Raw genomic sequence first — 21,081 nt, 5'->3', positions numbered from 1 at the left:
TGCAAAGATGGGTACTTATGGTTGGCACTGATAGGTGCCACTACTGCGAATGGCATAGGCGTGCGCAGGGGGTGTGCCAGGTGTGCCTGGGCACACCCAAATCACTCTGCGCCATGCCGATTCCCCCCTACTGCCCAAGCTTCCCCTTGTGTTGCGCCTCCCCCACCGCAGTGCTGCTGGCTTTCCGCCTTTCCTCTCCTCTGCTGCGTGGGATGTTTCATGATGGCGTGTGGGGGAGGGGGCTAATCAATATGTCATTTACCGGCCCCTTCCTTTTCTAAATGAACACAGCGAACACACTCACTCACTGTGTCCAATCATAACTGAGGCATAGTGAACTCTCATTGGGTCAAACATAAAGCTATAGTCAGAAGCATAGTGAATGGTGTTTACTATGCTTCAGTTTGTGAATAAATAGCACTTCAGCACAGAGCACTTCCCGTTCAGCTGAGGCTGCGGAGAAAGGCGCGAGTGTTCGAGCTTTCGGGGTGCACACCCTAATGCAATGGTCTGCGCACATCTATGGCGAATTAGATGCGGATTCTCGCATCCAGTTCACAATAGTAGGAGATTTTGGCTCTCTATAGAGCTCTCTATGTAGCCGGATCACATATCTCTGCTGCGGCTCCGCTGCGAATTTGCAGGGGATCGCTGTGCGTCTTTTGATCCGTTTTCAGCTAAAAATTCGGGCTGAAATCTGACCTGAACTGGTGTGAACCCGGACACACCGGACAACCCCCCCCCCCCCCCCCACGCTGTGAGCCGCATGCAAAGATAGTGTGAACCCAGTCAGAAAGTCGCTCCAAAATACTGCATGAACTACCTTGAAGTCCTTGCGACTTTAACCACTTCAGTACCAGAAGAATTTCCCCCCCCCCCCCTTAATGACCAGGCCATTTTTTTTTTTGCGATATAGCGATGCGTCGCTTTAACTAACAATTGCGCGGTCGTGCGACGCTGAGCCCAAACAAAATGGACGTCCTTTTTTTCCCACAAATAGAGCTTTCTTTTGGTGGTATTTGATCACCTCTGCGGTTTTTATTTTTTGCGCTACAAATAAAAAAATACCAAAAATTTAGAAAAAAAACATTTTTTTTTGTTTCAGTTTCAAAACTTTGTAAATAAGTACATTTTCTCCTTCACTGATGGGGCTACACTGATGGGCACTGATAAGGCGGCACTGATGGGCACCAATGATGTGGCACTGATGAGGTGGCACTGATGGGCGTCACGGATGGGCGACACGGATGGACACTGATAGGTGGCACAAATTATCACTGATAGCTGGCACGGATTGGCATGGATGGGCGGCACAGATGGGCATGGATAGGCGGCACAGATGGGCATGGATAGGCGGCACAGATGGGCATGGGTGGGCACTGATAGGCGGCACAGGTGGGCACTGATAGGCGGCATTGGTGTTATACTGTACTTATGGATGCCAATCAGTGCCAAACAATAATGCATGCCAATCAGTGATGCCCATTGTGGGCACTGATTGGCATCCATTATGGGCACTGATTGGCATCCATTGTGCTGACTGGCATCCCTGGTGGTCTAGGGAGGATTACCTTTTCCCTGGTGGTCTGGTGGTGTCCCTGGTGGTCCAGTGGGGGCATCCTCGGGGGGGGGGCTGTGCTGATAATCGATCAGCACAGACCCCCCCCTGTCAGAGGAGCAGCCGATCGGCTCTCCTCTACTCACGTCTGAAGGACGCGAGTGAGGGAAAGCCGATCACCGGCTCTTCCCATTTACACTGTGATCAGCCGTGATTGGACACGGCTGATCACGTGGTAAAGAGTCTCCGTCGGAGACTCTTTACCGAGATCGTAGTTGCCGGGTATCAGACTGACCCCCCCCCCGCAACAACGATTGCCGCGATGCGCGCCCCCGGGGGTGCGCAGGGGCTCATAATCCTGATCACGTCATATGACGTCCGGTCAGGATTATGAAACCACTTTGCCACCGTCAATTGCCTATAGGGCGGGCGGCAAGTGGTTAAACAAAAAATAGAGCGACAATTTTGAAAAAAAAAACTTTATTTTTTACTTTTTGTTATAATAAATATCCCCCAAAAATATATAAAAAAAACATTTTTTTCCCTCAGTTTAGGCCGATACGTATTCTTCTACATATTTTTGGTAAAAAAAAAAACGCAATAAGCGATTATTGATTGGTTTATGCAAAAGTTATAGCGTCTACAAAATAGGGGATAGTTTTATGGCATTTTTATTATTAATTTTTTTTTATTTTAGTAATGGCGGCGATCAGCGTTTTTTATCGGGACTGCGACATTGTGGCGGACACATCGGACATTTTGGACACTTATTTTGACACTCCAAAGACATGCAGGTAGGTTAATTGGCTTCTATCCAAAAATGGCCCCTAGTGTATGAATGGGGACCTTGGATTGAGGGTAGGGACCGATGTGAGTGTGCAATGTACAGGGATAGGGACAATTGTAGACACTCAATCAGGTTGAACTGGATGGACTGGTGTCTTTATTCAACTTTACTAACTAACTATTTTGGGACCATTGTCATTTATACAGCGATCAGTGCTATAAAAATGCACTGATTACTGTGATTACTGTGTAAATGACACTGGCAGGGAAGCGGTTAACCACTAGGGGGCGATCAAAGGGTTAAGTGTGTCCTAGGGAGTGATTCTAACTGTGGGGGGGGGGGGGATGGGCTACCACTGACATCACAGCGATCACTGTTCCCGATCACAGGGAGCGGTGATCTCTGTCAAGTCACAAGGCAGAACGGGGGAAATGCCGCGTTCACATAAGCATTTCCCTGTTCTGTGGTTCAGTGACGCGATCGGGGGCATCCCCCCCCCCCCTGCGGCGAGCATCAAGTCTGCGGGACCCATGTTCACCGAGCACGCGGTGTGGTGCGTCCACAATGCCGCATCTTAAAGGGAACTTACCCGTACGCCCCTTTTGCCCACCCGTGCCATTCTGCCGACATGTATCGGCGTGCGGCGGTCAGGAATGGGTTAAATCGCACACATATATGAATGGTTATCATTGGAAAACACGGGGGGGGGGGGGGGAGACTTGTCATGCCACTTTGATGTCCGCCCATTGCCATGACAAGTCGCACACAAGCGTGACTGGGGTGAAATGTTGCTGTTTTTCAAAGCACAAGCTCACCAGCCAAATGCATCAGATTACAGAGATGAGACAAACCACTTCACACTGACAGGGGTGCTTACAAATATCAGCTTTTATTCATTTATGCAAAAAAAAAAAAAAAAACCTTTATCCCAAAATGAAAAAAAAAAAAACAAACACAAAAGTTTCCTGCGGCATCGTGGCAGCGTGAGGTGAGTATACAATCTTCTGTTGTGCTGTAATTGGTTAGAAAGTGTGAGTTGGCGTTTGGCATCGATTTGTGTTCTGTATCCGCTAATACATTTCTCACTCCCCCCCCCCCCCCCCACCAAGACTGACAATGCTGCTGTCCAAAAGTGCCCCCTGTGCTCCTTCATCCAGAGTGGGGGGGGGGAGGGGCTCTAATACAAGAGATGTGTTACTGGCCAGACCAGAAAACAGAGAAAAGACAAAAAAAAAAAAAAGAAAATGAATGCAGCCGCCACATCTAGTGATCGGTGAGCTGCAAATATATCACATTTTTGGTTTGGGGTTTACTATCGCTTTAAATATTGGCAACGGTTATCACCGTATTAAAAACCGCATCTGGACCGCCCACCGTCGTTATACCCCGCCACTTTGAACAGGGATATCATTGTTATGGCAGCGGCTACCATCACCCCAGTATCCTCTTCTTTGGCCGGCGGTCCGGTTTAAGACAAAAGTGGTCTCTGCGGCGGATTCGCCGCAAGTTGACTTTTATCGGGGGTGGGAGAGGAGCCCCCCCCCTCCTCCTCCTGCTGCACTCCGGTGCCCGCTGCCGACGGATCTGGTAAGCGGCGGAGTAAAGAGTACTTGGAAAAATGTTGTTGTATGTATACAATGACAATAAAGTATACAACAGAGGTTTCTTGTGCGTAAAAAAAAATTTTTCTTTTCAATTTTTTGTTATATTTTTTTTTTGGAGAATATTAATGTAACTTTAACTTGTAAACAACAAATCTCAGAAAGAAGCTCGGTCCTTAAGTGGCTGATAGTCTAAATGTAACAATTACTGGGGGGCTGAAATGGTTAAAGAAGAAGAACGATCCCTTCATTCCATGGCGGCTCTTCCTTCAGCGATACTTTGTTGTTTCCTTTATATTAGTGTCCGGAGTTGAACAATGTGTCACCTTTGTCAGTTACGTTGCCCATTTATTTACAGAGATCTCCACAGCGGGGGGCATGGAGGAGGGAGCGGGGGGCATGGAGGAGGGAGCAGGGGGCATGGAGGAGGGAGCAGGGGGCATGGAGGAGGGAGCGGGGGGCATGGAGGAGGGAGCAAGGGGCATGGAGGAGGGACGAGGGGGGCATGGAGGAGGGAATGGGGGGCATGGAGGAGGGAGCAGGGGGCATGGAGGAGGGCAGAGGGGGCATGGAGGAGGGAATGGGGGGCATGGAGGAGGGAGCGGGGGCATGGAGGAGGGATGAGGGGGGCATGGAGGAGGGAGCGGGGGCATGGAGGAGGGATGAGGGGGGCATGGAGGAAGGACGAGGGGGGCATGGAGGAAGGACGAGGGGGGCATGGAGGAGGGAAAGGGGGGCATGGAGGAGGGATGAGGGGGGCATGGAGGAGGGACGAGGGGGGCATGGAGGAGGGACGAGGGGGGCATGGAGGAGGGAGCGGGGGACATGGAGGATGGACGAGGGGGCATGGAGGAGGGACGAGGGGGGCATGGAGGAGGGACGAGGGGGGCATGAAGGAGGGAGCAGGGGGCATGGAGGAGGGACGAGGGGGGCATGGAGGAGGGACGAGGGGGGCATGAAGGAGGGAGCGGGGGACATGGAGGAGGGACGAGGGGGGCATGGAGGAGGGACGAGGGGGGCATGAAGGAGGGAGCGGGGGGCATGGAGGAGGGACGAGGGGGGCATGAAGGAGCGATTAGGGGGGCATGGAGGAGGGAGCGGGGGGCATGGAGGAGGGATGAGCGGGGCATGGAGGAAGGAGCGGGGGGCATGGAGGAGGGACGAGGGGGGCATGGAGGAGGGACGAGGGGGGCATTAAGGAGGGAGCGGGGGGCATGGAGGAGGGACGAGGGGGGCATGAAGGAGCGATTAGGGGGGCATGGAGGAGGGAGCGGGGGGCATGGAGGAGGGATGAGGGGGGCATGGAGGAAGGAGCGGGGGCATGGAGGAGGGATGAGGGGGGCATGGAGGAGGGAGCGGGGGGCATGGAGGAGGGACAAGGGGGCATGAAAGAGGGAGCGGGGGGCATGGAGGAGGGACGAGGGGGGCATGGAGGAGGGACGAGGGGGGCATGGAGGAAGGAGCGGGGGCATGGAGGAGGGACGAGGGGGGCATGGAGGAGGGACGAGGGGGGCATGGAGGAAGGAGCGGGGGCATGGAGGAGTGAGTGGGGGGCATGGAGGAGTGAGTGGGGGGCATGGAGGAGGGACGAGGGAGAGGCGGGGGTTACACATATCGGAAAGTCCATGCCAATGGGGGACTTGTGGGATCTAAGCATCGCCTTTGTACGACACTACTGATCCGAGCGGCGACATAGACGGCGCTCATTTCTTTTGCAGAGACACAATAATGGCCCTTGTAATGGGGAGATCTCTGTAGAAGGAGCCCCTCCCTTGTGCGGGTGAATGACGGGGATTAAAGTGCTGGGTGGGAGGAAGTCCCTTCACACCCCACTGACAGTGCAGACTTTGGGTGAGTGACGTCATCCCAACCTGCACAATGGGCCCCGGGGCCGTCACCGCACCCACAGCCTATTACGGAGGATGAGCTGAGACTTTATCGCCTTTCACAATCTCTGACCTGCAAATCCCAAATCACGAGCCCGGGCAGACGGCTTGTCCCAGAACAAGGAACCCGGACACGGCTGGACAGTCATTAGACCGTTCTCCTTAACCCCTTCATGACCAGAGACAGTGGGGGAGATTTACTAAAACTGCAGAGGGTAAAATCTGGTGCAGCTCTGCATAGAAACCAATCAGCTTCCAGGTTTTATTGTCAACTCTAAATAGAATAAGCTGAAGTAAGAAGCTGATTGGCTGCCATTCATAGCTGAATCAGATTCTGAGTGCTTTAGTAAATCACCCCATGTTACTTTGTATCTCTCTATCTCCTGTCTGATCAATGTTTATAAACAATGTAACTTTGTATCTCTCTATCTCCTGTCTGATCAATGTTTATAAACAATGTAACTTTGTATCTCTCTATATCCCATATGATCAATGTTTATAAACAATGTTACTTTGTATCTATATCGCTCCCCTCTGATCACTTTTTATAAACAACGTTACTTTGTATCTCTCTTTCTCCTGTCTGATCAATGTTTATAAACAATGTTAATTTGTATCTCTCTATCTCCCGTCTGATCAATGTTTATAAACAATGTTACTTTGTATATCTGTATCTCCTGTCTGATCAATGTTTATAAACAATGTAACTTTGTATCTCTCTATCTCCTGTCTGATCAATGTTTATAAACAATGTAACTTTGTATCTCTCTATATCCCATATGATCAATGTTTATAAACAATGTCCCTTTGTATCTCTCTATCTCCCGTCTGATCAATGTTTATAAACAATGTTACTTTGTATCTCTCTTTCTCCTGTCTGATCAATGTTTATAAACAATGTTATTTTGTATCTCTCTTTCTCCTGTTTGATCAATGTTTATAAACAATGTTACTTTGTATCTCTCTATCTCCCTTCTGATCAATGTTTATAAACAATGTTACTTTGTATCTATATATCTCCTCTCTGATCAATGTTTATAAACAATGTTACTTTGTATCTATATCGCTCCCCTCTGATCAATTTTTAATAAACAATGTTACTTTGTATCTCTCTTTCTCCTGTCTGATCACTGTTTATAAACAATGTAACTTTGTATCTCTCTATCTCCTGTCTGATCAATGTTTATAAACAATGTAACTTTGTATCTCTCTATCTCCTGTCTGATCAATGTTTATAAACAATGTAACTTTGTATCTCTCTATCTCCCTTCTGATCAATGTTTATAAACAATGTTACTTTGTATATTTCTTTATCCAATCTGATCAATGTTTATAGACAATGTTACTTTGAATCTCTATCTCCTGTCTGATTAATGTTTATAAACAATGTAACTTTGTATCTGTCTATCTCCCGTCTGATCAATGTTTATAAACAATGTAACTTTGTATATCTGTATCTCCTGTCTGATCAATGTTTATAAACAATGTTACTTTGTATCTCTCTATCTCCCGTCTGCTCAATGTTTATAAACAATGTTACTTTGTATCTCTCTATCTCCTGTCTGATCAATGCTTATAAACAATGTTACTTTGTATCTTTCTATCTCCCTATCTCCTGTCTGATCAATGTTTATAAACAATGTTACTTTGTATCTCTCTATCTCCCTATCTCCTGTCTGATCAATGTTTATAAACAATGTTACTTTGTATCTCTATATCTCCCGTCTGATCAATGTTTATAAACAATGTCACTTTGTATCTCTCTATATCCCATATGATCAATGTTTATAAACAATGTCCCTTTGTATCTCTCTATCTCCCGTCTGATCAATGTTTGTAAACAATGTTACTTTGTATCTCTCTTTCTCCAGTCTGATCAATATTTATAAACAATGTTACTTTGTATCTCTCTTTCTCCTGTTTGATCAATGTTTATAAACAATGTTACTTTGTATATCTCTTTATCCAATCTGATCAATGTTTATAGACAATGTTACTTTGAATCTCTATCTCCTCTCTGATCAATGTTTATAAACAATGTTACTTTGTATCTATATCGCTCCCCTCTGATCAATTTTTATAAACAATGTTACTTTGTATCTCTCTTTCTCCTGTCTGATCAATGTTTATAAACAATGTTAATTTGTATAACTGTATCTCCCGTCTGATCAATGTTTATAAAAAATGTTACTTTGTATCTCTCTATCTCCTGTCTGATCAATGTTTATAAACAATGTAACTTTGTATATCTGTATCTCCTGTCTGATCAATGTTTATAAACAATGTTACTTTGTATCTCTCTATCTCCCTATCTCCTGTCTGATCAATGTTTATAAACAATGTCCCTTTGTATCTCTCTATCTCCCGTCTGATCAATGTTTGTAAACAATGTTACTTTGTATCTCTCTTTCTCCTGTCTGATCAATGTTTATAAACAATGTTACTTTGTATATCTGTATCTCCTGTCTGATCAATGTTTATAAACAATGTTACTTTGTATCTATATATCTCCTCTCTGATCAATGTTTATAAACAATGTTACTTTGTATCTATATAGCTCCCCTCTGATCACTTTTTATAAACAACGTTACTTTGTATCTCTCTTTCTCCTGTCTGATCAATGTTTATAAACAATGTAACTTTGTATATCTCTTTATCCAATCTGATCAATGTTTATAAGCAATGTTACTTTGTATCTATATATCTCCTCTCTGATCAATGTTTATAAACAATGTTACTTTGTATATCTGTATCTCCCGTCTGATCAATGTTTATAAAAAATGTTACTTTGTATCTCTCTATCTCCTGTCTGATCAATGTTTATAAACAATGTTACTTTGTATCTCTCTATCTCCTGTCTGATCAATGTTTATAAACAATGTTACTTTGTATATCTGTATCTCCCGTCTGATCAATGTTTATAAAAAATGTTACTTTGTATCTCTCTATCTCCTGTCTGATCAATGTTTATAAACAATGTTACTTTGTATCTCTCTATCTCCTGTCTGACCAATGTTTATAAACAATGTTACTTTGTATCTATATATCTCCCCTCTGATCAATGTTTATAAACAATGTTACTTTGAATCTCTCTATCTTCTGTCTGATCAATGTTTATAAACAATGTTACTTTGAATCTCTCTATCTTCTGTCTGATCAATGTTTATAAACAATGTAACTTTGTATATCTCTTTATCCAATCTGATCAATGTTTATAAGCAATGTTACTTTGTATCTATATATCTCCTCTCTGATCAATGTTTATAAACAATGTTACTTTGTATATCTGTATCTCCCGTCTGATCAATGTTTATAAAAAATGTTACTTTGTATCTCTCTATCTCCTGTCTGATCAATGTTTATAAACAATGTTACTTTGTATCTCTCTATCTCCTGTCTGATCAATGTTTATAAACAATGTTACTTTGTATATCTGTATCTCCCGTCTGATCAATGTTTATAAAAAATGTTACTTTGTATCTCTCTATCTCCTGTCTGATCAATGTTTATAAACAATGTTACTTTGTATCTCTCTATCTCCTGTCTGACCAATGTTTATAAACAATGTTACTTTGTATATCTGTATCTCCCGTCTGATCAATGTTTATAAAAAATGTTACTTTGTATCTCTCTATCTCCTGTCTGATCAATGTTTATAAACAATGTTACTTTGAATCTCTCTATCTTCTGTCTGATCAATGTTTATAAACAATGTTACTTTGTATCTCTCTCTATCTCCCTCCTGAATGTTTATAAACAATTAGAGGTATTTACTAAAACTGGAGAGTGCAAAACTTGGTGCCGCCTGGCATAGAAACGATTTAGCGTCCAGGTTGTGGCCCCTTGGCACTTATTTGGCGCTCTTCTCTGTATTCATTAACCACTTCCCGACCAGCGCACGACGATGTACGTCGACAGAATGGCACGGGCAGGCATATTGGCGTACAGGTACGTCCAATATTCGATGCCGCCCTGCCATCGGGAGCGCGCCGCCGGCGGCGCGCTCCCGCGCTGGTTGGGACCCCCGTGAGTCCGGTCGCGGGACCCGAAGACTCGATCGCCGCGGGCATCCCCGCGATCGTCTCACGGAGCGGCCGAATGGAGGAAATGCTGTATAAACAACATTTCTCCATTCTGCCTAGCAACTAGTGACGCTGATCTCTGCTCCATGTGATTGGAGCAGGGATCAGTGTTCACTAAATGAAAGCCCAGCCCCCCCCCCCCCCACAGTTAGTAACACACCCCTAGGAACACTTAACCCCTACACTGCCACCCACTGGTTAACCCTTTCACTGCCAGTGTCATTTACACAGGAATCACTGCATTTATATAGCAGTGATTACTGTATAAATGACAATGGTCCCAAAAATGTGTCAAAAATGTCCGATGTGTCCGCCACAATGTCGCAGTCACAATAAAAATCGCTGATCGCCGCCATTACTAGTAAAAAAAAAAAGAATAAAAAATTATTAATAAAAATGCTATAAAACTATCCCTATTTTGTAAACGCTATAACTTTTGCGCAAACCAATCAATAATCGCTTATTGCGATTTTTTTTTTACCAAAAATATGTAGAAGAAAAATACGTATCGGCCTAAACTGAGGGAAAAAAATGTTTTTTTATATATTTTTGGGGGATATTTATTATAACAAAAAGTAAAAAATAATGCGTTTTTTTCAAAATTGTCGCTCTATTTTTGTTTATAGCGCAAAAAATAAAAACCGCCGAGGTGATCAAATACCACCAAAAGAAAGCTCTATTTGTGGGGAAAAAAGGACGTCAATTTTGTTTGGGAGCCACGTCGCACGACCGCGCAATTGTCAGTTAAAGCGACGCAGTGCCGAATCGCAAAAAGGGGTCTGGTCTTTGTTCAGCAAAATGGTCCGGTCTGAAAGTGGTTAAAATGACTTTTAGAGGGTAAGCAGTGTATTTCCTTGTCTGCTCCGCCCATTCCTGGAGAATTATTATAGATTGTGAGCCAAGAAATGTCCAAGGCAGACGAAGGGAAGACAGACGGGGAATCATTGATCAGGAATGGCGCCGTGATAGTCGGGATCTCTGGCAGAGTCATGTGATGTGTCCTGATGATGCACTTCGAGTGGCGAAACGTTGGGCAGAGCCGGGCTTAACGTGGCACCTGGACAGACGGTTGTTTTGCCTGTTTTATTCAACTGAAATGTGAGTGGAATTGTTTTTCCTTAATAAATTGGGGATCGTTTCTTAGGATATTTGCACAATGAGTGTTGTTGTTTTTCTCTGTCCACATGACTGCTGAACTGCATGGGAATGGAAATACCGGCTCGTGATTGGAGAGATTTCCAGTGTACGGCTTGTGAGGAGTTGTGGAGCAAAGTGGCTTTTCTATTTGTGAATTATCGTTGCACTGATGGTGGGGGGTCTGTCGTGTTGGGTGACGGTGATGGGACCCCCCACTATCCTTATCTCTGCTGAATGAGGTGGAGGGAGATCTGTTGTGGATTCACTGAACTTTCACTACTTGTTTTGGACTTTTACACATAAATGTGTTTATATATCATTTTTTTGCTTTGTGCGACGCATTTTCTTTGTTTTTATCATGTAATGTGTCCCCTTCAGTCTGTGGGGAGGGGGGGGGGGACTGGGGGAATAGTGTTAGTGGGACCTACCCTGAAACCCTAACACTGACCCTCCCTGTAATCCTAATATTAACCCTCCCTGTAACCCCAACACTAGCCCTACCTGTAACCCCAACACTGATCCTCCCTGTAACCCCAACACTAATCCTCCTTGTAATCCTAATATTAACCCTCCCTGTAACCCCAACACTAACCCTCCCAGTAACCCCAACACTAACCCTCCCTGTAACTCCAACACTAACCCTCCCTGTAATCCCAACACTAACCCTCCCTATAACCCTAACACTGATCCTCCCTGTAACCTCAACACTAACCCTCCCTGTAATCCCAACACTAACCCTCCCTGCAACCCCAACACTAACCCTCCCTGTAACTCCAACACTAACCCTCCCTGTAATCCCAACACTAACCCTCCCTATAACCCTAACACTGATCCTCCCTGTAACCTCAACACTAACCCTTCCTGTAATTCCAACACTAACCCTCCCAGTAACCCCAACACTAACCCTCCCAGTAACCCCAACACTAACCCTCCCAGTAACCCCAACACTAACCCTCCCAGTAACCCCAACACTAACCCTCCCAGTAACCCCAACACTAACCCTCCCTGCAACCCCAACACTAATCCTCCCGGTAACCCCAACACTAACCCTCCCTGTAACCCCAACACTAACCCTCCCTGTAACCCCAACACTAACCCTCCCTGTAATCCCAACACTGATCCTCCCTGTAACCCCAACACTAACCCTCCCTGTAACCCCAAAACTAACCCTCCCTCTAACCCTAACACTAACCCTCCCTCTAACCCCAACACTAACCTTCCCTGTAACCCTAATCCTCCCTGTAACTCCAACACTGACCCTCCCTGAAACCATAACACTAACCCTCTTTTTTCCAGTGCCCCGCCCATCTTTGATATAAAAAAAAAAAGTAGACGGAAGTTTTTAGTAAGAAATAAAAAAACACACTGGCCCCTTTTTGAAATAAGGTTTAATAAAACACACAATGTAAAACTCGCACCCAACATGTGACCAATAGGGCTTTTTAAAATGCATAAAATAACACCACAGCCGCTTAGTTTGGGGGAGACTTCCCTTCAATTCCTGACCCAGAAATACAGCCAGGAAGTAGTCAGAGATCTCTCCAAAGCAAGAGGATGTCCCCTCCTAGACTAGCTTGGCTTTACATACTTTATCCCAACCCTGAAACCTAACCTAACACTTAACCCGAAACCCCACCCTAAAACTTAACCCGAAACCCCACCCTAACACTTAACCCGAAACCCCACCCTGAAACTTAACCCGAAACCCCACCCTAACACTTAACCCGAAACCCCACCCTAACACTTAACCCGAAACCCCACCCTGAAACTTAACCCGAAACCCCACCCTAACACTTAACCCGAAACCCCACCCTGACACTTAACCCGAAACCCCACCCTGACACGTAACCCGAAACCCCACCCTGACACTTAACCCGAAACCCCACCCTGACACGTAACCCGAAACCCCACCCTGAAACTTAACCCGAAACCCCACCCTGAAACTTAACCCGAAACCCCACCCTGACACGTAACCCGAAACCCCACCCTGACACTTAACCCGAAACCCCACCCTGACACTTAACCCGAAACCCCACCCTGACACGTAACCCGAAACCCCACCCTGGCACTTAACCCGAAACCCCACCCTGACACTTAACCCGAAACCCCACCCTAACACTTAACCCGAAACCCCACCCTGGCACTTAACCCGAAACCCCACCCTGACACTTAACCCGAAACCCCACCCTAACAATTAACCCGAAACCCCACCCTGAAACTTAACCCGAAACCCCACCCTGACACTTAACCCGAAACCCCACCCTAACACTTAACCCGAAACCCCACCCTGAAACTTAACCCGAAACCCCACCCTAACACTTAACCCGAAACCCCACCCTGAAACTTAACCCGAAACCCCACCCTAACACTTAACCCGAAACCCCACCCTAACACTTAACCCGAAACCCCACCCTAAAACTTAACCCGAAACCCCACCCTAACACTTAACCCGAAACCCCACCCTGAAACTTAACCCGAAACCCCACCCTAACACTTAACCCGAAACCCCACCCTAACACTTAACCCGAAACCCCACCCTGAAACTTAACCCGAAACCCCACCCTAACACTTAACCCGAAACCCCACCCTGAAACTTAACCCGAAACCCCACCCTGAAACTTAACCCGAAACCCCACCCTGACACGTAACCCGAAACCCCACCCTGACACTTAACCCGAAACCCCACCCTGACACTTAACCCGAAACCCCACCCTGACACGTAACCCGAAACCCCACCCTGGCACTTAACCCGAAACCCCACCCTGAAACTTAACCCGAAACCCCACCCTGGCACTTAACCCGAAACCCCACCCTGACACTTAACCCGAAACCCCACCCTAACAATTAACCCGAAACCCCACCCTGAAACTTAACCCGAAACCCCACCCTGACACTTAACCCGAAACCCCACCCTAACACTTAACCCGAAACCCCACCCTGAAACTTAACCCGAAACCCCACCCTGGCACTTAACCCGAAACCCCACCCTGACACTTAACCCGAAACCCCACCCTGAAACTTAACCCGAAACCCCACCCTGGCACTTAACCCGAAACCCCACCCTGACACTTAACCCGAAACCCCACCCTGACACTTAACCCGAAACCCCCACCCTGACACGTAACCCGAAACCCCCCCCTGACACTTAACCCGAAACCCCACCCTGACACTTAACCCGAAACCCCCACCCTGACACTTAACCCGAAACCCCACCCTGACACTTAACCCGAAACCCCACCCTGACACTTAACCCGAAACCCCACCCTGACACTTAACCCGAAACCCCACCCTGACACTTAACCCGAAACCCCACCCTGACACTTAACCCGAAACCCCACCCTGACACTTAACCCGAAACCCCACCCTAACACTTAACCCTAAACCCCACCCTAACACTTAACCCGAAACCCCACCCTGACACTTAACCCGAAACCCCCACGCTGACACTTAACCCGAAACCCCACCCTGACACTTAACCCGAAACCCCACCCTAACACTTAACCCGAAACCCCACCCTGACACTTAACCCGAAACCCCACCCTAACACTTCACCCGAAACCCCACCCTGACACTTAACCCGAAACCCCACCCTGACACTTAACCCGAAACCCCACCCTAACACTTCACCCGAAACCCCACCCTGACACTTAACCCGAAACCCCACCCTGAAACTTAACCCGAAACCCCACCCTGACACTTAACCCTAAACCCCACCCTGACACTTAACCCGAAACCCCACCCTGACACTTAACCCGAAACCCCACCCTGACACTTAACCCGAAACCCCACCCTGACACTTAACCCGAAACCCCCACCCTGACACTTAACCCGAAACCCCCACCCTGACACTTAACCCGAAACCCCACCCCCACCCTGACACTTAACCCGAAACCCCACCCTGACACTTAACCCGAAACCCCACCCTGACACTTAACCCGAAACCCCACCCTGACACTTAACCCGAAACCCCACCCTAACACTTAACCCTAAACCCCACCCTGACACTTAACCCGAAACCCCACCCCCACCCTGACACTTAACCCGAAACCCCCACCCTGACACTTAACCCGAAACCCCACCCCCACCCTGACACTTAACCCGAAACCCCACCCTGACACTTAACCCGAAACCCCACCCTGACACTTAACCCGAAACCCCACCCTGACACTTAACCCGAAACCCCCACCCTGACACTTAACCCGAAACCCCCACGCTGACACACAGGTCCATTTATAAATAGAAGGTTTAATAGCCATTCATCCAGTGAATTCGCAATCTGTGTGTATTGGACAAAACGAATGTTCTTTAGGCTATTTTCTCTTCTGATCGAATGTTCTATTATGTCCAAATAGTAAAATACAGTGAGGGGGGGAAAAAGTATTTGATCGGCTGATGATTTTTTCGTACGTTTGCCCACCGACAAAGAAACGATCGCTCTATAATTTTATTGGTCGGTTTATTATAACAGTGAGAGACAGAACAACAACAAAAATATCCAGAAAAACGCATTTCAAAAAAGTTATAAATTGATTTGCATTTTAATGAGTGAAATAAATATTTGACCCCTTTGTAAAACATGACTTAGGAGTTGGTGGAGAATCCCTTGTTGGCGATCACAGAGGTCGGACGTTTCTTGGAGTTGGCCTCCAGGTTCGCACACATCTTGTCCTCTTTGCAGACCTTCTCCAAGTCATTAAGGTTTCCAGGCTGATGTTTGGTGACTCGAACCTTCAGCTCCCTCTACATATTTTCTATGGGATTAAGGTCTGGAGGCTGGCTAGACCACTCCAGGACCTTAATGTGCTTCTTCTTCTTCTGGAGCCGCTCCTTTTGTTGCCTTGGCCGTGTGTTTTGGGTCATTGTCATGCTGGAAGACCCATCTATGACCCCTGGCTGAGGGAAGGAGGTTCTCACCCAAGATTTGTTGGTACATGGCCCCGTCCATCATCCCTTCGATGCGGTGAAGTTGTCCTGTCCCCTTACCAGAAAAACACCCCCATTGCCTAACGTTTCCACCTCCATGTATGATGTATGACGGTGGGGGATGGTGTTCTTGGGGTCATAGGTCCTCCATGTATGATGGTGGGGGATGGTGTTCTTGGGGTCATAGGTCCTCCATGTATGACGGTGGGGGATGGTGTTCTTGGGGGTCATAGGACCTCCATGTATGATGGTGGGGGATGGTGTTCTTGGGGTCATAGGTCCTCCATGTATGATGGTGGGGGATGGTGTTCTTGGAGTCATAGGACCTCCATGTATGACGGTGGGGGATGGTGTTCTTGGGGTCATAGGTCCTCCATGTATGACGGTGGGGGATGGTGTTCTTGGGGTCGTAGGTCCTCCATGTATGACGGTGGGGGATGGTGTTCTTGGGGTCGTAGGTCCTCCATGTATGACGGTGGGGGATGGTGTTCTTGGAGTCATAGGTCCTCCATGTATGACGGTGGGGGATGGTGTTCTTGGAGTCGTAGGTCCTCCATGTATGACGGTGGGGGATGGTGTTCTTGGGGTCATAGGTCCTCCATGTATGACGGTGGGGGATGGTGTTCTTGGGGGTCGTAGGTCCTCCATGTATGACGGTGGGGGATGGTGTTCTTGGGGTCATAGGACCTCCATGTATGACGGTGAGGGATGGTGTTCTTGGGGGTCATAGGTCTTCCATGTATGACGGTGGGGGATGGTGTTCTGGGGTCATAGGTCCTCCACGTATGATGGTGGGGGATGGTGTTCTTGGGGTCATAGGTCCTCCATGTATGACGGTGGGGGATGGTGTTCTTGGGGTCATAGGTCCTCCATGTATGACGGTGGGGGATGGTGTTCTTGGGGTCATAGGTCCTCCATGTATGATGGTGGGGGATGGTGTTCTGGCATCATAGGTCCTCCACGTATGATGGTGGGGGATGGTGTTCTTGGGGTCATAGGTCCTCCATGTATGATGGTGGGGGATGGTGTTCTTGGGGTCATAGGTCCTCCACGTATGACGGTGGGGGATGGTGTTCTTGGGGTCAAAGGTCCTCCACGTATGACGGTGGGGGATGGTGTTCTTGGGGTCATAGGTCCTCCATGTATGACGGTGGGGGATGGTGTTCTTGGGGTCATAGGACCTCCATGTATGACGGTGGGGGATGGTGTTCTTGGGGTCATAGGTCCTCCATGTATGACAGTGGGGGATGGTGTTCTTGGGGTCATAGGCAGCATTCCTCCTCCTCCAAACACGGTGAGTTGAGTTGATGCCAAAGATCTGGATTTTGGTCTCCTCTGACCACAACACTTTCCCCGGTTCTCCTCGGAATCATTCAGATGTTCATTAGCAAGCTTCAGACGTTCCTGTACATGTGATTTCCTGAGCGGGGGGGCCTTGAAGGGGCTGCAGGGTTTCAGTCCCTCCCGGTGTAGTGTGTTACCGATTGTATTCTCGGTGACTATGGTCCCAGCTGAGATCATGGAGAAGATTCTCCGGTGTAGTTCTGGGCGGATTCCTCACCGTTCTCCTGATCATTGATCCTCCACGAGGTGAGATCTTCCATGGAGCCCCAGACCGAGGAGATCCATCGTTATTTTGTGAATAATAATCCCACCATCTGTTGTCTCCTCTCACCAAGCTGCTTGGCGATGGTCTTGTAGCCCATTCCAGCCTTGTGTAGGTCTCCAATCTTCTCCCCGACATCCTCTGACAGATCTTTGGCCTCCATGGTGGAGAGATTGGAATCTGATTGATTGCTTCTGTGGACAGGTGTCTTTTATACAGGTAACAAGCTGAGATTAGGAGCACTCCCTTTAAGAGAGTGCTCCTAATCTCAGCTTGTTGCCTGTATAGAAGACACCTGGGAGCCAGAAATCTTGCTGATTGATAAGGGATCAAATACTTATTTCACTCATTAAAATGCAAATCAATTAATACCTTTTTTGAAATGCGTATTTTTTATTTTTTTTTTGCTATTCTGTCTCTCACTGGTAAAATAAACCAACTATTATAAGTATAGACTGATCATTTCTTTGTCGGTGGGCAAGCGTACAAAATCAGCAGCCAATCAAATACTTTTTTCACTCATTGTACCACTTTATGGCCACTAGGTGGAGCTGAGAAGCAGAGGAAGTGCATACGTCTTAGTAGCAAGAGATACAATGTAACAATAGTGGAGAACACTGGAGGGAATTACCAAATGAATGTAACCAATGGTTATCTGCAGGATACTACGGGGGATAGCTCTAGCGTATACATGAGTATTGCAGCCCAAGCTGTTTTTTTTTATTTTTTAATGATAAAAGACATTTTATCATTAATAAAAAAAAAAAAGGCCTGAAGTTGGGCTTCAATCTAAACCTATAAAGTAGCCTTAACACATCACCATAACTTTAAAACCCGACACCTAACCCAATCCCCCACCCCCTACCACCATCTTCACCTTACCCCTAAAACTTTGCCCTAACCCAATCCCTCCCACCTTCACCAGACCCCTAACCTGCCTAACATTATCAGTGTTGGAAGTAATAGTGCTGAATCTTTAAAATGCTACATCAGATCCAGAGATGCTTTTTTTTTTACTGGGCCTCTGTGCTATTCTATTCAGCACAGGCAGATTGTAGCTGGTGGGAGGGGCCAGCAGGGCGCTGTACACGGCTTTCTGAAAACATCACCGCACCCTCCCCCAGTACTCTTCTCAAGAGTCCTCAGTCCTGATGTAAGCAGTGGGCTGGACCATGGGAGGAGTTATGCAAATATGAAAATGCCTCGATGGCGGGCGTCAGTCTGGAGGAGTGGGCGTTCCTAGGCAGGCAGTATTTGTAGGCTTTGATTTGAAGTTTGGTAACACCCACATGTGGTGCTGAGCCTCACTGAGTGACAGAATTGAAATCCAATGAATGAAAAGGGTGGATGGGTGACAGGATGGGGAGGAAAGGGCTGGATGATGCTGGACGTCCTCCAGCCAGGAAATGAGGCAGTGGTTCTATCTGACTTGCTGCTGCTTCTAATGCACATGGTGAGGAGCTCACATAGTCCAAAGTCACACCATTGTTTTGTATCTGCGGAGTCTCCGTCCCTATAATAGATTATTTCTCTGACATCTCCTGTAATCGGAGGTCGCCCTCTGTGTTCTGGAATCTTCCGGAATATAGAGATTCTGGTCCATCGGAGGCCCAGGAACCTGCAGGACATAAATACTTCCCGTATCCGGGGGTCACAGAGGAGCGTTCTTATTACAGTTCCTGAGGGTCGCTCTGATGCTCTCTATGAAGATTCTCTTATTTCAGCTCAGCGTCCGGTGATGGGAGGGAAGGGATAATAATATTTCCGGGTCATTGCAGAACATGGGAGGCGGCTATGTGCAGCGCAGGGGTGTGAGCCCCGGGGCCCCCGAGATGGAGATGTCCTTCAGGTGAAGGTTCTGGATGATCACAATGCACACCTACAAGAGAAGACAGGACCATGGATAATATAGAACCCGAGAGAGGAGGATTAGAGCCCCTGTCAGGAGAAAGACAGAAAGAAAGAGTGATGGAGGGGGAGAGAGAGAGAGAAAGAGGGATGGAGGAGGGGGGAGAGAGAAAAAGAGGGGGGAGGGGAGAGAGAGAGAGAGAAAGAGGGGTGGAGGGGGAGAGAGGGAAAAATAGAGATGGAGGAGGGGGGGAGAGAGAGAGAGAGAGAGAGAGAGAGAGAGAAAGAGGGGTAGAGAGGGGGAGGGGAGAGAGAGAGAGAGGGGTGGAGGGGGGGAGAGAGAGAGGGGGGGTGGAGGGGGGAGAGAGAGAGAGGGAGGGAGGGGGAGAGAGAGAAAGAGAGAGGAAGAGAGAGAGAGGGTGGAGGGGGAGAGAGAGAGAGAGAGAGAACGAGAGAAACATAGGGGAAGGGAAGAGAGAGAGAGAGAAAGAGGGATGAGGAGGGGGTAGAGAGTGATGGAGGGGGAGAGAGAGAGAGAAAGAGGCATGGAGGAAGGGGATGGAGGGGGAGAGAGAGAGAGGGGTGGAGGGGGAGAGAGACAAGGGGTGGAGGGGGAGAGAGAGAAAGAGGGGTGGAGGGGGAGAGAGAGAGAGAAAGAGGGAGGGAGAGAGAGAGGGTGGAAGGGGAGAGAGAGAAACATAGGGATGGAGGAGGGGGAACAGAGAGAGAGAAAGAGGGGTGGAGGGAGGGAGAGAGAGAGAAAGAGGGGTGGAGGAGGGGGAGAGAGAGAGTGAAAGAGGGGGGATTAATGGAGGAGGGGGGAGAGAGAGAGAAATAGGGATGGAGGGGGGAGAGAGTGATGGAGGGGGGAGAGAGAGAGAGAAAGAGGAATGGAGGAAGGGGGTGGAGGGGGAAAGAGAAAGGGGGTGGAGGAATGGAGGGGGGAGAGAGACAAGGGGTGGAGGGGGAGAGAGAGAAAGAGGGGTGGAGGGAGAGAGAGAGAGAGAGAGAGGGGTGGAGGGGGAGAGAGAGAGAGAGAGAGAGAGAGAGAGAGGTGGAGGGGGAGAGAGAGAGAGAGAGAGAGAGGGGTGGAGGGGGGAGAGAGAGAGGGGTGGAGGGGGGAGAGAGAGAGAAAGAGGGAGGGAGAGAGAGAAAGAGGGAGGGAGGGAGAGAAAGAGGGAGGGAGGGAGAGAGAGAGGGCGAGCGAGAGAGAAATAGGGATGGAGGAGGGGGAGAGAGAGAGTGAAAGAGGGGGGATTAATGGAGGAGGGGGAGAGAGAGAGAGAAATAGGGATGGAGGAGGGGGTAGAGAGATAGAAAGAGGGGTGGAGGGGGAGAGAGAGAGAGAGAAAGAGGCATGGAGGAAGGGGGTGGAGGGAGAGAGAGAAAGGGGGTGGAGGAATGGAGGGGGGAGAGAGACAAGGGGTGGAGGGGGAGAGAGAGAAAGAGGGGTGGAGGGGGAGAGAGAGAGAGGTGGAGGGGGGGAGAGAGAAAGGAGGGAGGGAAGGGTGGGGGAGAGAGATAAATAGGGATGGAGGAGAAATAGGGATGGAGGAGGGGGTAGAGAGAGAGAAAGAGGGGTGGGGGGGAGAGAGTGATGGAGGGGGAGAGAGAGAGAGAAAGAGGCATGGAGGGGGGATGGAGGGGGAGAGA

At 48.0% G+C, this 21,081-nt stretch overlaps 2 protein-coding genes across 2 annotated transcripts in view; both read right to left on the bottom strand.

Moving 5' to 3' along the window:
- Positions 1-15,207: 15,207 nt before the first annotated feature.
- On the bottom strand, positions 15,208-16,920 carry LOC143995768 (uncharacterized). The gene is made up of 2 exons (XM_077490481.1): positions 16,614-16,920; positions 15,208-16,567 (listed from the first exon to the last, which is right to left on the bottom strand). Exons 1-2 carry the CDS (start codon positions 16,700-16,702, stop codon positions 16,156-16,158), a joined length of 501 nt encoding a protein of 166 aa, XP_077346607.1. The 5' UTR covers positions 16,703-16,920; the 3' UTR covers positions 15,208-16,155.
- LOC143995767 (uncharacterized) overlaps positions 16,920-21,081 on the bottom strand; it is a 51,414-nt gene continuing 47,252 nt past the window's right edge. The window contains exon 5 of the mRNA XM_077490480.1: positions 16,920-19,459. Coding sequence (XP_077346606.1) covers positions 19,373-19,459 — 87 coding nt within the window. The 3' untranslated portion in view covers positions 16,920-19,372. The remainder of the gene's footprint in view (positions 19,460-21,081) is intronic.

The sequence above is a fragment of the Lithobates pipiens genome, unplaced genomic scaffold (assembly GCF_037356315.1).
Source record: "Lithobates pipiens isolate NorthernLeopardFrog02 unplaced genomic scaffold, aLitPip1_a1.2 Scaffold_19, whole genome shotgun sequence".
Taxonomy (NCBI): domain Eukaryota; kingdom Metazoa; phylum Chordata; class Amphibia; order Anura; family Ranidae; genus Lithobates; species Lithobates pipiens.
The sequence above is the reverse complement of the archived record's forward strand: the minus strand, read 5'-3'. Positions and strand labels throughout refer to the sequence as shown.

Excerpts from the sequence above, each read along its gene's own strand:
- LOC143995768 (XM_077490481.1), bottom strand. The coding sequence starts at position 16,702 with ATGACCCCCAAGAACACCATCCCTCACCGTCATACATGGAGGTCCTAT. Across the intron at positions 16,568-16,613 it reads CACCGTCATACATGGAGGAC|CTATGACCCCAAGAACACCA; the intron begins CTACGACCCCCA and ends TACATGGAGGAC.